Source organism: Carassius gibelio, chromosome A11, assembly GCF_023724105.1.
Source record: "Carassius gibelio isolate Cgi1373 ecotype wild population from Czech Republic chromosome A11, carGib1.2-hapl.c, whole genome shotgun sequence".
NCBI classification, from domain to species: Eukaryota; Metazoa; Chordata; class Actinopteri; order Cypriniformes; family Cyprinidae; genus Carassius; species Carassius gibelio.
In genome coordinates this window covers 4,396,897-4,411,653 of record NC_068381.1, presented here as the reverse complement: position 1 = coordinate 4,411,653, position 14,757 = coordinate 4,396,897, and the positions used below count along the sequence as shown (strand labels likewise).

The 14,757-nt window shown below is 37.1% G+C and overlaps 1 protein-coding gene and 1 long non-coding RNA gene across 2 annotated transcripts in view; one reads left to right on the top strand and one right to left on the bottom strand.

The window, feature by feature from the left end:
- Positions 1-1,074: 1,074 nt before the first annotated feature.
- LOC128022079 (protein Wnt-4a-like) lies at positions 1,075-13,709 on the bottom strand. Its single transcript, XM_052609313.1, has 5 exons — positions 13,221-13,709; positions 3,191-3,426; positions 2,973-3,104; positions 2,621-2,763; positions 1,075-2,537 (listed from the first exon to the last, which is right to left on the bottom strand). The coding sequence occupies exons 1-5, from the start codon at positions 13,295-13,297 to the stop codon at positions 2,067-2,069; spliced, it is 1,059 nt and encodes a 352-aa protein (XP_052465273.1). The 5' UTR covers positions 13,298-13,709; the 3' UTR covers positions 1,075-2,066.
- Positions 6,364-14,757, top strand: part of LOC128022080 (uncharacterized) — a 28,452-nt gene continuing 20,058 nt past the window's right edge. Inside the window, exons 1-2 of the long non-coding RNA XR_008185850.1 lie at positions 6,364-9,275; positions 9,453-9,594. This is a non-coding gene — a long non-coding RNA (uncharacterized LOC128022080). The remainder of the gene's footprint in view (positions 9,276-9,452; positions 9,595-14,757) is intronic.

The following is a 14,757-nucleotide window of genomic DNA, read 5'->3' as shown; positions in this document are numbered from 1 at the left end:
CATTAGTAACGTTTCTTAATTTTCCAGGTCTATGGTAGGTGTGGTTAACCAAGGGATTTCATAATTACCATGTACACAATCCTTCAAAAGCTTGGCAAGCTCACCAAGGCTTCATTTAGAAATTTTTACAATTAAATTGTTTTTATTTCAATATATTTTAAAAGGTCATTTATTATTGTGATGCAAAATTTTTTGCATCATTACTTCAGTCTTCAGTGTCACACGATCCTTCATAAATCATTTTAATATGCTGATTCGCTGCTCAAGAAACATTTCTTATTATTTTTATTATTATCAATATTAGAAACAGTTTTGTGGAATCAATGATATATATATATATATACATTTTTTTTTTTTTTTTGCAGGATTCTTTGATTAATAGAAAGTAGTTATCATAGTAACATTATAATCTTTACTGTTACCTTTGATCAATTCAATTGCTAAATAAAAATAATAAAATAAAAGTTATTTCTTTAAAAAAATCTTTCTGGCGGCAAACTTTGAATATGTAACTTAAAATAACATTCCAGGTTCAGCCCAAGAAATGGCATATTGGTATATAATACTTATATAAAATTATTTGATAATATATATATCATTTTCTAAATCATTATTTTATGGATTATGCCATTCCCTTAAGTTAAATTGGACATAACTATCCAGACAGCATAGAAAGCTGGTTAGAAAGCAATTTTTTCCACCACTTAAATCATAACACACATTAAAATCTTATCTATATACTACTGAAACATTTAAACATTCATTGCAAGTAACCGAGAATTTCCCAATTTCCCCACCCCCCAATATATATTTGTAGTAATCAGCATTATGTCACAACCCAGGATATTTTTTAACGTTAAAACCAAAACTTCACAAAACGAAGACACTTATCCTTGTGGGAAGCCCATTAAATCATTAAATCATACCCTGCCAAAAGACCAGATTTGGCCACCATGTTGATTAATGTTGCTCAGCCTGTTTTTTATAATGAAGCTGGTTAATTATGGATGGCCTGCTTCCATAAATTACCATTTGGAAAGAGCAGTTCACGCAAAAAGCACAATCACAAGCATGTCAGTCTTTGACACAGCATATATTTCAATTTATCATACATTCATATGAAATATAGTCCTCTTCAGTGTACAAGTCATTACAAACCTATGTTTCTTTTAAAAGCATAATGGATAGCAAGTTTTACTATAGAAAAGCTTGGAGTTATGATATCGTACATAATTCAGTCACTCAGGTCTGACTAATGGAGGAGGGAATGCTGGGGGATTTGTTTATTTGCGTTATGTGCATCTGGAGAGGAAAAGTGCTAGAGTCATCATGCACAGAATCCATGGTCCAAGCACCCCAAGCGGGTAAACAATTTATGTTTGTCAGTTTCGCACCAGATGCATGGTTACATCTCAGCACCAATCATCTGTCTGCATCAATAGCTAGTTAACTAACCCAGCGCTTCTTTTGAACAGCTTGCTAACACTTATATTTCCACTCTGTCTTGTTTGTAGTCGGTTTGCATCCATAGTAAAGCAAGCCTTGCTTTAATGCTCGCTGTATGTTATCAGTGAGTAATTCACGAATTCAAGCAGCATCACACGAACGAATGGTCACAGGATGGAAAACTCTTGGAAAGTACATGTACACCTGGACTGCATCTCAGCATGTAGTGTTCAATGTCTCAGTTAGTCCGACGTCCATCTTTCAAGATGAAACCCTAAAGCAGCATTAACGATGAAAAGGCATTGACCTTTCTCCATATTCATGTGCCCCTGATCCCAATGGCACTTCTCTGGTGCACGTCACATTAAAAATTAACTCTCTATTCGATTGCAATAAGTTAAAATGGATATATATATATATATATATATTTATAAAAATAAGAGAGCAATCATGATTAAAAACAGGACAAGGAGAGAGAAAAATACTCTCAATTGGGACCTCGGGTATTTTGCCCCTATAATTTAATGTCTCATGTATGACATGTTCCTCTACCTTTGCTTGAAATGCTTGGGAATTTGTCTAGTTTCCCTGTGCATGGAGGGAAGTGGTAAGGGGAGAGATCACCGACACGTGTGCATCTCCACCATCTTGCGGCACTGTTTGCACTTGACGTAGCAGCACCAGTGGAACTTGCAGCTGCAGCGGTCGACCACCTCCACCTCCTCCGTGTGGAATCCGCGACCACAGCACATGAGCTCACAGCCGTCGATGGCCTTCGAGGTCTTGTTGCATAAGCGGCCCGCGGTGCCCAGTATGCCTGGAGATCTGGGGTCATGTTCGCAGAAGTCTGGGCTTGGGTCCAGGTACACCAGATCTTCATCTGTGTGTGGCTTGAACTGTGAGTTTCGGGGAACCAGGACCTTGGTGGTGCCCACTTTGCGTAGCTCCACCTCTGTAGCACCGTCAAATTTCTCCTTGATGATGTTGCCCACTTTGCGGAACGGCGGCATTGCTTTCCAGCAGGTTTTTACCTCACAAGAGCCAGAAACGCCATGGCACTTACATTCCACTCGCATGTTGTTCAGAATTGCCTTGGATTGTGAAAGAAAGGTCATTTGTTAAACAAGTTGTGATAATTGAAACCTTTCAGCATGATGTGTGTTAAGCGCCGTACCTTCCTCCCTGCCTCATTGTTATGAAGGTTCATTAGGGCTCTGTTGGAGGACTGTCCTTTACTTCGTTCCCTGATGTCCACAAAGGACTGGGAAAAAGCAACCCCGTATGCAATGTTATCAGAGCATCCTGACCATTGGAAACCTGTTGAGATAAAGACCCTCAAGCATGGAGAAATGTAACGAGTCCACATGGAAACAACGTTGTTAGGTACACGATAGTGTTTAGTTTAAGTTTAGTTTAAGACTAGGTGAACTAGATATCCAGGAGAAAAACCATGTATATGCAACAGCAATAATAATTAATCAGCAATCCTCAAAATAATAATTATTCAATAAAAAAAGCGCACATACCCTCTGGACTGACACCGTGCACATTGCGGTCGCAGCCACACTTGTCCAGCTCCCCGCTGCTGCAGGCTCTGGTCACTGCAAAGGCTACACTAGCAGCAGATAAAGCGTACACAAATGCAGCTTCCCGTGTACCTGTGACACACATAAGTAGCCATTAAGTATCTACAGGGTTTTAAGCAGGGCTGGCTTCATGTGCAATTAAATATGAGGCTACTTACCTTGTGTGACCACTTTGCCAAACAGAGGAACACTTTCTAGCGTCGAGCAGTTCCAGCGTCGGTTGCGGAACTGAAACTGGCACTCGTCGATGGCGAGCTGAGCGCCCCTGCGGACGGCGTCCATCACCTCCACATTGCGCTTGCAGATCTGAACCTGCCTCTGGATGAGTCCTCTGAGCTTCTCACAGGTTTCTTCATCCGAGATGCTCCCCACTGATGACAGCTTTGCTAGGTATCTGAGGACAAAGCAGTAGAGTAATCATTTATTATTTTAATGTCAATTTCTACAAAGATGCATTTATAAAATTAAGTCAAATGAAGGAACCATTTAAACAAATAAACAGTATAATATAATAATAAATCTATAATAATATATATATATATATATATATATATATATATATATATATATATATTTTTTTTTTTTTTTTATTATATATATATATTCTAAATACAGTACCGTTATATATTATCCTATTATTTATTATTAATTTATTGTATGTATTCTGTAAAAAAAGAAAATAAAAAAAGTTTATTATTAGTTCATGATAACTATTGCATTAAGTAATTGTACCAAATGTAACCTTAATGTAAAAAGTAATTCTTTTTAGTATTTTTGGTTAAAGTTGTTTCTGTGTTTTGTATTTTAAAATTTTTACCCCCCCCCATTATTATTTATTTATTTATTTTTAGTTTTATGGCTTAATTTAGTTGTTCTTAAAGTGTCTGTTAACAATAACCCTGACCCATGCATTGTTCCACTAATTTAGTGACCCACGTAGGTTTTATATTGACTCCAAAGCACAAACAGTACAATAAACAGCGCAAACATAAGCAGCGTGGCCCTCCTGTGACGTTTATGGATGGCTGTGTTGAGCAGATGAGGTAAGGGTGATGTTGAGAGACGGATAGAGACTATCTTCACCCATCACCTCCAGGGCCAGGGGGTCGGGGCAACACCAATGCTTTGAAGGGTCTGCTGAGCTCCATCTCTTTATGGCACCTTATAAAAATAGTCCTATACTACAACACATCACACAGGTTTTCATCCGAACACACCAAGCTTGGTCTCATTATCATCAAGGACTGGTTAAGATCAAAGTCATGAGTGTTTAAAGTCTGCACAGATGCATTTAGAGAGTTGCGTGTGCTCACGGATGGGTTTGTTTTGCATTATTTGTTTCTGAAGGTCTTTTGGTGTAGTGCTGGGTAATTCGAAAGTGTGCTTAAATGTATTGCGGATGGAGGTCTTAAGAATGGCTTTGAAAGTGCTGTGGTGTAAATACTCAATTAAGGTGCAAGATCTTGAGGTTTATTGATTTGGATTGTAGCTCAAGGCTAAACCACAAAATCACCACGGATCGGATCTGACTCACGAAATGCTTATAGTGTAATCGCATGTACAGTATTTACGCTCTTGAAAGTAGTTTTTAAAAGGGGTTTTCAAAGCGATGCAAACCTTTCATGGAATGGTTCTCAAAAGAAGTTTTTTTTTTTTTAGGGTGAAGTCCATTTTAGAAATCTAAAGAACTTTTTGTGACATGGACATTTTCCATGAATGTTAAAGGTACTTCATGGAATCATTGATGCCACCACTTTAAAACAAACAGTAAAATTAACTACACTACTTTATTTCAAATATTAATAAAAGCTCATTGCACTTAAAGTTAGATGAAGCCAATAAATGATTATATTAATCTGAAATTAAAATGAAAGAGGAGCAGCAGATTTTTTGTTACCGGTGTGCCAAACCGTCAGTCTTTAGGAGAATAAATGTTGAAATTAAGTATTATTTTTGTGTTTTTGCACAGGAACAGTATAGTGAGAGATATGTTAGTGTTTAATATTCTATTAATTTGGGATTTTTAAGGGTTTCTGTTTGTGATAACCTGCAACTGTTACCTTTTTAAAGAGCTATTTTTACCTTTTTTAACCCATACAATTTTATTTTTGTTGATACAGATTAATGTATTTGGGTTGATTTATCGATATTAATAGTTAACAATAGTTAATAGTAGTTGTGATTCTGATTAACCAGTTGACTTAGATGTTGCCATTTTTTCAGTGTAAATAGCACACAAAAGATTTGAGCTAATCTGATGTTAATGCACATGCATGACTTTGAGTCAGTATTTCAGTTCATGCTTATTAAATTGCAATTAACATACAAAATAAAATAAAAAATAGTATTAGGAATTTTAAGCTTGCAGTGTCTTGTTTGGTTTCAAGGGCTCATCTTAAGTTAAAAACGGCACGTTTGAATCCCTGCAGCTGGAAGCGGCGCATCCCACCCCTCTCTGCCGTTGACAAGAGATGATTTTGAAGGCCACGGTTGGGGCAGATAAGCAACAAACACCTCCTTGTCCATGGGACCATCATCTCTGCTCTCTTGAGCTTTGATAACATGCTCCTGTCCAGCCAAAAGATGAAGCACGACTTCAATGGCCAGATGCACATGCATTCTGCGCAGAGGGAGTTTGAGTTTCTTTTTTGTAGCATCTGTTGACAATTGCATGTTCTTGCATGTGTGTTTACAGCTTTTGTTTGTTTCACTAGTAAATTAGCTCTGTGATCCTGACCTGATAATGAATCTGGCAGCCAAATGGCAGCGGAGTCCCGTCCGTTCTGACGGGATTAGCGCTAGAATATAATATATCAGTGCCAGATGCACTCATAAGACTGGCACTCATATCAAGCTCGGGATTTTGACAAACAGACACCTGAAGAACGGCCCGCTGCATATTTGTCTGGGAAAAAGATTGTCTGAGACCTTGAGAGAATCTTGTTTTCATTGCTCCCCAGTTATAGCTCTAGCCTTCTCTTCTACGTACTTGCTAATCGTTTGGGAAAACAAAGGGAGTCGACTATGGGATTTTGTGAAAGAATGGGAGATGCCTTCCTCTGCGCTTTCTGGGAGGTTTTTGCAGGAGCATTCCACCTGGAGCATGGTGCCTTCTTCCTTTTCTGTCATGTTTGTGTTGAATTACATTGCCCTGGCCTTCGAGCACTGTTGGCTCCAGATGGCTTAGCCAAGCGCAACTTAGCACGCAACAATGCTGTATGAGAGAGTTTGAAAGAGAATGAGAGAGAAAAAGCATCACACACGTACACACGCCTGACTGCATATATCCGCTTGCCTCTTACTACTGTCAACTTATAAACATATCAAAGTCTCAGCATTTATTTGATCAAACATACAGTGAAAGCAGTAATATTGTGAAATATTATTACAATTTAAATGCCTATTTTCTCTTTAAATATACTTTAAAATGTCTAAAGTGTCACATGATTCTTCAGAAATTATTCTAATATGAGAATTTGCTGCTCAAGGAACATTTTTTAAAGAGGTCATCGGATGCAAAATTTCCACAAACTGATATGATTCTTAATATATGATTCTTAATAAGATCTTAATGAAAAGTCTGTAACATATTTTAGTTAAAATGTCTTAATGGTAGTGTAAAACAACAACTTTTTTTACCCTGTCAAATACAACTCTTTGCAGAGCAAGCCGTTTTGTAGCATTTTCCTTTAAATGTTAATGAGCTCTGCTGACCCCACCCCTCTCTTCCATGCTGCTCTCAGAGAGACTGTTTACTATAAGTGCATTCATCTGAAACTTGCTAATTAGCACATTATTTGGAAAGATGATTTGCAAAGATTCATTAAAAAATATTTTACTCACGTCTTCTGTTGGTGAAGCTGGGTTGCGAATTATTGGCTTGAACATAGATGCATTTATGTAGATCGGGGGCTTATTCCCTTCAAAAACAAATGTAATCCACTGCATCTTCAGTGGCTCACATGTCAAGAGTAAATGACGGCTGCTATGCTCATTATTACATCCAACAACAGAACACCTCAATCGTTTAGGAATCATTCTTGAGATCGGCTCAATTTGAGAAAGGGGAAATTATTTAATGAGATTAAATAAAAACCACTGGGTGCAACAAGACATTTAGCCCAGGGTTCAATATGTACCTCCATTTTAAAATTATTTAAAACTGTAATACACTTCTGTACGCTATATAAAAAAACATGGATTACTTCAAAATTCTTTTGAGAGAAGTATTATTTTTGTGGATTGGCCATTATTAGGCACTATTAACACATGTAATATCTGTTTCATTCATTCTGGCAGCCGGAAGGGCACCCTCATGCAGAAACTTCACATATACATCTCAGAAATAATAGAACTGATGACACTCAAGGAAACCCCTAATATGGACATCCTGCTAGAAACATTTTGAATGATGAAACATGAAGACAATAAACACTCGATTGTGACAATGTATAGTGTTCTTCAAGCCATTTAGTGTATTTTCATAATGATGTATATTTATAATCCATTGGCTGTCGATTTTACAGTACATATATTCACAGAATATAGAATATATTTTCTGTGTCATTTTGTGAAAAGAAGCCACGTCAGATCACAAAAGGAAGTTATTTCAAACATTCTGACTGTTGTAGAGTGAAAGCGTGTTATAATATACTCTTTTGGTTTAGAAATGCTTCTAATTACAAGACATCACATGCCAAACATCTTTCTTTGTAGTGTTTTTTCAAATGCATGTTATAAGCAGGACAGCGTTTGGTCATCTCAGTGATTAGACTCATGAGCAGACAAACAGAGCCAGTTCAAAAATTATTTAAACGCAAAGCCAAAAAAACACAATTCACAAGCACATATTGAACCATGGATGTCGTACCCAATGGTTCAATTTTATATCGAGAATTGTGGCATCTCTAATAAATAAATAAATAAATATATATATAAAAAACTTTTTATAGCAACTAAAAAGCTTCAATTTCCCTCAGCATCTTTTTTTTTTTTTATAATCAAACAATGGATGTTGAGATTTTGTCTCTCTGTGGTAAATCGGTGAAAGTAAATATCAGACCTATGCAGGCTACCGACAGTACGTAAAGTGTGCTGTGGTGTCCGAGGAACACAATTTCTTGAGGTTTAGCAAAGTATTTGATATTTACATATTTGTCAGCTGTGCGTCATAGGGCGCTTGTATCTGTGTATTACAAGCTGTTTGTCTGAAATGAATTCAGTGTTAAGGGAGTTTAAGGGAACTGATGCATTTAGTGCTTCGCATTACACCCACATATTTCCATTTTTATTATAATTATCATCAAACGCATTACCAGCATTACCAAGGAGTTTGTTTTGAATAGAAGCACTATTAATGCATTACTGTTGGCATTGCTCATACTTTTCATAAAACTCTGTGAGAAACCCGTCCTGCACTGTTTTTTGGCGCTGATATAAATGATATATTAAGCTCTGATTTTAACAACATCATATGGCTCCTTTAAATATTACTTTGAAAATGAATGAATTTAAAAATAACAAATTATTTATTTAAATTATTAACTGAATACGGTTCATAGGTATTATTTCTTCTTCATTCTCATGCTTACAATGGCTGCATTTAGTCGTATTATAACCAAAATACAGTTGTGCTGCTATATATTTTTTGAGGAAATCCTGACCCTTTTTTTTCAGTATTTTTTATAGCATTATAAATGAATTTAGATTCATTTAATGCATGCTTACTAAAATAAAAGTTTTCATTTTGTATTTTTGAATGGTAGTCTACAGATCTTGAAAGTCACACTTTAATTCTCCTCACAACATTAAAAATACAGTCAAGAAGATGTTCTGCACAAAGGAGCCAAAATGTGAACCATCAAAGAATATGACATGTTTTCAAAAACAGATCTGTCATTCTTGCACAACAGTCTTGCTCTGATAAACAGCTCGTTTCCTCAAAAACTCAGTGACTCATTGGTATTTCTAAGTCTCGCAGACTGTTCACAGCTCATGTACCAAAACCTCATTCATTCATTTTGCTTTAAGTTGAGAGAGTTCGTCTAGAGCTACAGTTGCATTTACACAACGCTTAATCTGCAAGTCTCGTGGATGACTTTAACTCTAGAGGGCAGTGTTATCTCATTTATTGAGATAACGTCATATCTTTAATTAATCTTGTTTCTATATCTTCTAGCAGATTAAATATGTGCCAGGTGTACATCATGAAGATACTTCAGACTTTCAGAGAGGGACAACAAGGTGCGTTGAACATCTAAACTTAAATTAATCTGTGCAGTTTAATTCATTTTATATGAGCATATGCTTCTACAAACCAGAACGTTTTTTATCATACATGACTCCAGAACAAATTAAAATAATTTATGTAAATATAATTAGCATCAGTTCAAGAAGTAAATGGGTATATACTATTTATAGATATATTTCGGAGACATTCCTGCACCTGAGGTCCAAAAAACATCCTGAACATCTTGTGTGACCAGAACGGCGGTCTGTAAAATTGAAGACGGATTGATAAGAATCTGGAGGAAATGTACTCCGGTACAGAGCAGAAAATTAAGTAAGAGCGATTTACTCTTGTTCTTTTTAGGTGTTGACAGGCCCATATGGGGATTCTGCCATTTATTTTTAAGAGCAAAGAACTTAAATGTTGATGACTGATGAAAGTGGTGATGGAAGTTGCCTGTTTTTATCAAATTAACCTTTTAATAGGCTGCTGTATGAGTGGAGGTATGTGACAACAGGTTTTCCAGCTTCATTACGCTGTTGTCACTGGTGTTATTTGTGTTATCAGCACTCGGCGCCAGGATGTATTTCACATTAGAGGTTTCTCTCTTCTCATGTTGCTCATCAGCTGTGAACTATTTATTGACCGTCCTGTGCAAACGCCTCAACCACTGTTCTTTCCATCCCATGCAATGGGAAACACTGTGTCACTTCCCAAACAAAGACAACTGCATGGTTTTGTATTATATTCAGTGAGATGTGCATTAGGGAACATTCTATAACCTCAACTTCTAAAAGAAAAAAAAAAAAAATCTGCATTTCACAGTGTGCAACGCTTTCTTTACTTCTGAAATTGTTGCATCATGAAACTAGATTAATTCATCAAGATAAATTTTAAAGTTTAGAAAAATATTGAATTGTGAAGGTTGCATTGGCCTTATGTAGGTTGGATACTTAATGTAAAAGTTAAGAATGGAGAGAGTTAAAATATGCTGAAAATGTACTCACCTTCAGGCTATCTAAGGTGTAGATGAGTTTGTTTCTTCATCGGAACAGATTTGGAGAAACCCAGCATTCCATCACTTGCTCACCAATGGCTCCACTGCAGTGGATGGGTGCCGTCAGAATGAGAGTCCAAACAGCTGATAAAAACATCAGAGTAATCCACAAGTAATCCACACGATTGTACTCCATCAGTGAACGTCTCGTGAAATGAAGTTACATGTTTGTCAGAAACAAATCCATCATTAAGGCATTTTAACTTTAACTCGTCCCTTCCATAATCCATATTCACCCTTCTCACATCAAACTCCACCCACATATTAGATTAGAACTGTTTTAGACTGTTTTTGCTTGTAAACGGTGCTTGATCTGTGCATATTTCTTTCCTAATTCAGACAAGATGACTTTTTCACTGGAAAATATTTTAGCCGAAAGCCGGATTGAAGTTAGAAACTCCTTAATGTTGGATTTGTTTTTCTTCAAAAACTTGCAGCTATTTGCTTTACAAGACGTTAACTGATGGACTGGAGTCATGTGGATTACTTTGGATCATTTTATCAGCTGTTTGGACTCTCATTCTGACGGCACCCATTCACTGCAGCGGATCCATTGGTTAGCAAGTGATGTATTGCTAAATTTCACCAACTCTGTTCCCATGAAAAAACAAGCTCTACGTCTAGGCAGATTTTCTTTTTTGGGTGAACTATTTCTTTAAAGATTGGATGGATCAGTAGAGTCAGACTTTCTCAATAGAATTCTACAAAATCTGAAACCGTTTGATCAGTCAGAATACACAAAGCACACTAAGTTGGAACAGACTAAATTTTGGTGGATGTAATTCAGAATGTTGGTCTCAGTTTAAGGATTTAGAAGTTTGATCAATAGCAGTATATGCTGACTTTGCCAAAGCAAGATAAAAGCAAAAACCGTTGCCTGTCAAAATGCATTAGAATAAGGATTAAGAGCAACTATTTGCATTGTTTATTTAGAAAAGAGTTTGTTTAATAACATTTCACCATCTGTTATTTATAGTGTCTAATTAATGATTCATTCCTGGCATTTTAATACAAAGCAACTGCAAATAGTCATTCATAAAATATTATAAAGCAATGTAAGCTTATATTTGCATGAACAAGCACATGCTGTTGAAGCAGGTTTGAAGATGTGCAGGTGCAGTACAACTGCTCTCGTGACGTGCACCTGCACCTCAACCCTCCACACAGGTGCTGATGGATGTGTATCAAGAATAATACATTCACACATCTCTCAAATGAAAAGCTCTTGGCTGTGCTTCAAAACATTTAATTATGACTGCTGAGTAAAGAGTATCTGACTAACCAGAAGAACGCACTCTCTTAAAATATTCAGATTAGAGCTACAAAGGGCTAACAACCTGATACTTTTTAAGCACCACAAAACCTTTATTCTCTTGTTTTCATGTCTATATTCTGGCGTTTTAAAGAGCCCAGAAGCCAAACCACTGATCTGAAGAACCTATATTGAAACATTGAGAACGTTTTAATCTCTGAAGGGGTTTACCTACTACAGAAAAACCAGTTGAAAAGCTTTTATTTTTAAGATTTGTTGCACAGTAATTCAGTTATATGCAACAAACAGGAGACAACACAGAAAACGTTTGTGTTCTCAGTCATGCTTTTCATCTGATTTTATTTAAGTGAGACGAAATATTTAAAAAATGTTTATAATCTTACTTTACATCTAAATCTCATTTTAAGATCAGTCGTGACAAAATCACTGTTTATTTCATTTGAACTAAAGACTGCTATGTTGCTCAGAAGATGATTTACCTCAGGAATATGCCTGAAGATGATCTTTATCAAAAAGCATGCAGCATATTGTCAGTTGTCATACTGAACAACATTTTTCTATTTATTGCAGGTTTTACACGAAGTCTGTTTCCCTGTTCTTCAGTTAAACCGTAGACTTAAACCTTGCATTTCTTATCAAAACTTCAAGTCACATTTGTATAACATTTAAGCTTAATTAACTGTCTTCATATAAATAATATTAGTGTTTCTGGATCATATAGACTACATTTTAGATTCATGCTCACATGTTGCTCCTATAACTCGAAGATTTCACATTTTCTGTTCGCTAAAGAAAACTTGTCTAATGTCAATTTGGCTGCCTGCTAATACCTGTCCTGAGATGGGGTTGGAATCATGTACAAGCTCCTGTCAGAATGATCATATTTTGTAGACAGGTAGGAGGTTTTCCGTAAGTGTGAAGCTTGTCTGTGCATGCCCCAAACCTGTCACCACGCCTTTGAGTTAAAAACACTCTTCCATCGAAAACCCAACTACATCTGGATAGATTAAATGATGCGCTGTTTCTGCCCTGAGGATACAGATAAATGATTCTATATACCTGGAAATGCACTCATCTTGATATGGCCTTAACCAAGCATGCAATTCTGCTTCTTAACTACGTAAGTAACAAAATCAGATCATTCTCTTATGGATTCTTTGCTGTTATCACAAATTGCCATACGTGATTCATTTATACAGCTCTCTTCTGCACTAACTAACTGCTGTCACATTCACGCGTTGCGCAAAGCGCGGCTGTGCCAAATGCACATGAACGGAAAGTCTCCAAATAACCGGTTTCATTACTTTATATTTTGTGCTGTCCATACAGTGCATGCTTTGAGATGTTTATTTCATAATAAAGGCTACATTAGACGACTTAGACAAAGTTTACAACTGTTTTGTTCTGCGCTTTAAAAAAAAACTGTAAGCTTTAAGGTATTTCATCGAAGTAGGTAGGTTATATTCTTATTCACCAGTTCGCTTCCTAATTTCAGATTTGTGATTCATAGGCTACATTTGACATGCTAAACATTTGCTTTCGGGGAATCTGACTGACTTAGTCATAACAGACCTAGACCCAGACGTCAAAACATAACATGAATGAAGAAAGTGATAGCTATTCACTTACAGCCAGTTGCTCGCATTGGCGGAGAAGAGTGCTAGAAAGAGCATAAGCAGCGACCTTATCAAATACTCCGATGACATCTTGAGAGGATAATTCAGGTAAAGGTCGCTGGTGTAAAATCCTCAGGGGAAGTTTATCAGTGCACCGCGCTGAAAAGTTGCATCGAAAAGCGATGAATCCATCATTGCGCATCCATCTGGATGAGAAGCAGGTCTGTCCGGATCAACAGTTCATGCCTCCTTGTATAAACAAGCCCAAGGGCTCAATAAAGTTTATGTAGTGGCAGCAAACTCACACTGAGCGGTATCCAACCATGCGATTTCCTCCGAGCGCGTGCAGCGGTTTCCACGGTCAACTTTTACGCAGCATCAGATAAAGGTGAACCACGCGCGGTCCCGCCAATAAATTGAGTCTAAACGACAGTCCCACTCCCGTGCGTGCAGTTAATTCATCTAAACGTGAGGTTCAGCACCCCTGTTGATGCCACTCTGAATTGAGCCTGAGAGGGAATGCTGAATTTACTGACTCCTGGAGGGTTTGGTAGGGGCGGCGCGTCGTTTTGGGGGAGGTTTTGATGTGTGAGAAAGCAGATAAAGGCGGGTTTAGTGCATGCATATATGTTTTCTCCTGCTCTTTGCTGCCAAGGAAGGTGTATTTTTTAAGGTTTTTTTTTTTTCTTCAGAGTTCTTCAGAGGGACTCACTATTCGCCGTGCTCGAGGTATAACCGCATATGCTTTTGGCAAGGTGTATTTTCCCTGGCCTCAGTGCCCCCAAACGCAAGTACTTTGTGGTTAGGATGCTATTTATAGGATGCCTAGCATTTTGACAGCTTTGACAAAAATAGACTACAGATTATGGCTTATTATTGTTATTAATGCTGTGATATGTGGTTGGCATTTGAATGAGAATGAAGATTACAGGAGTCACTTTAAAACAGCATTTTCAAAGATAAAATCTGATTCATTAGGATTACATACATAAATAAACCAGGTTTTTCTTCGTAATAGAACATTAGGCTGAAATCAGTCGTGGTGGTTTTATTTTTTAGTCGTTTCATGTCAGCTTAATCACAGCAACAGTTCATCGTAAGTTTATGTGTGTTTAACATGGTATGTATGCAGTGGGAAACCACAAACATCTTTCTATACTGGTAAATATTATGTGCAGTTGTTTTTATCTTGCAAGTTTGCTGGATTGACAGACAAGTGCTCGACTGGGTCCCTCAGATTCCCTGTTCACCAACAGAGGGAGAAAGTGAGCAACAGTAACTGATGCTGAAGTCAAGGCTGGCATTGGCTGGTTTCTGAATTGGCTTCTGGGGTTTCAGTGTTAGAGATTCTTCTGAGTCATCTTTTAATTGTTAAATCATGCAGCCACAGCTCAATGTGGCGCATTTCTCTTTCAAACCTTGCTTTGTGTAACAACTATTCAAAATGTCTCAGACTTCAGGCTGCATTTGTTTTTATTTTTTTTACTATGATTTTATTATTTAAAGTGAAAGTGAAGTGACATTCAGCCAAGTATGGTGGCCCATACTCA

Coding starts and splice junctions, on each gene's coding strand:
- LOC128022079 (XM_052609313.1), bottom strand. CDS start 13,297: ATGTCATCGGAGTATTTGATAAGGTCGCTGCTTATGCTCTTTCTAGCA. Junction 3,105..3,190: donor TGGCAAAGTGGTCACACAAG/GTAAGTAGCCTC, acceptor TGTGTGTCACAG/GTACACGGGAAGCTGCATTT. Junction 2,764..2,972: donor GCACGGTGTCAGTCCAGAGG/GTATGTGCGCTT, acceptor TTATCTCAACAG/GTTTCCAATGGTCAGGATGC.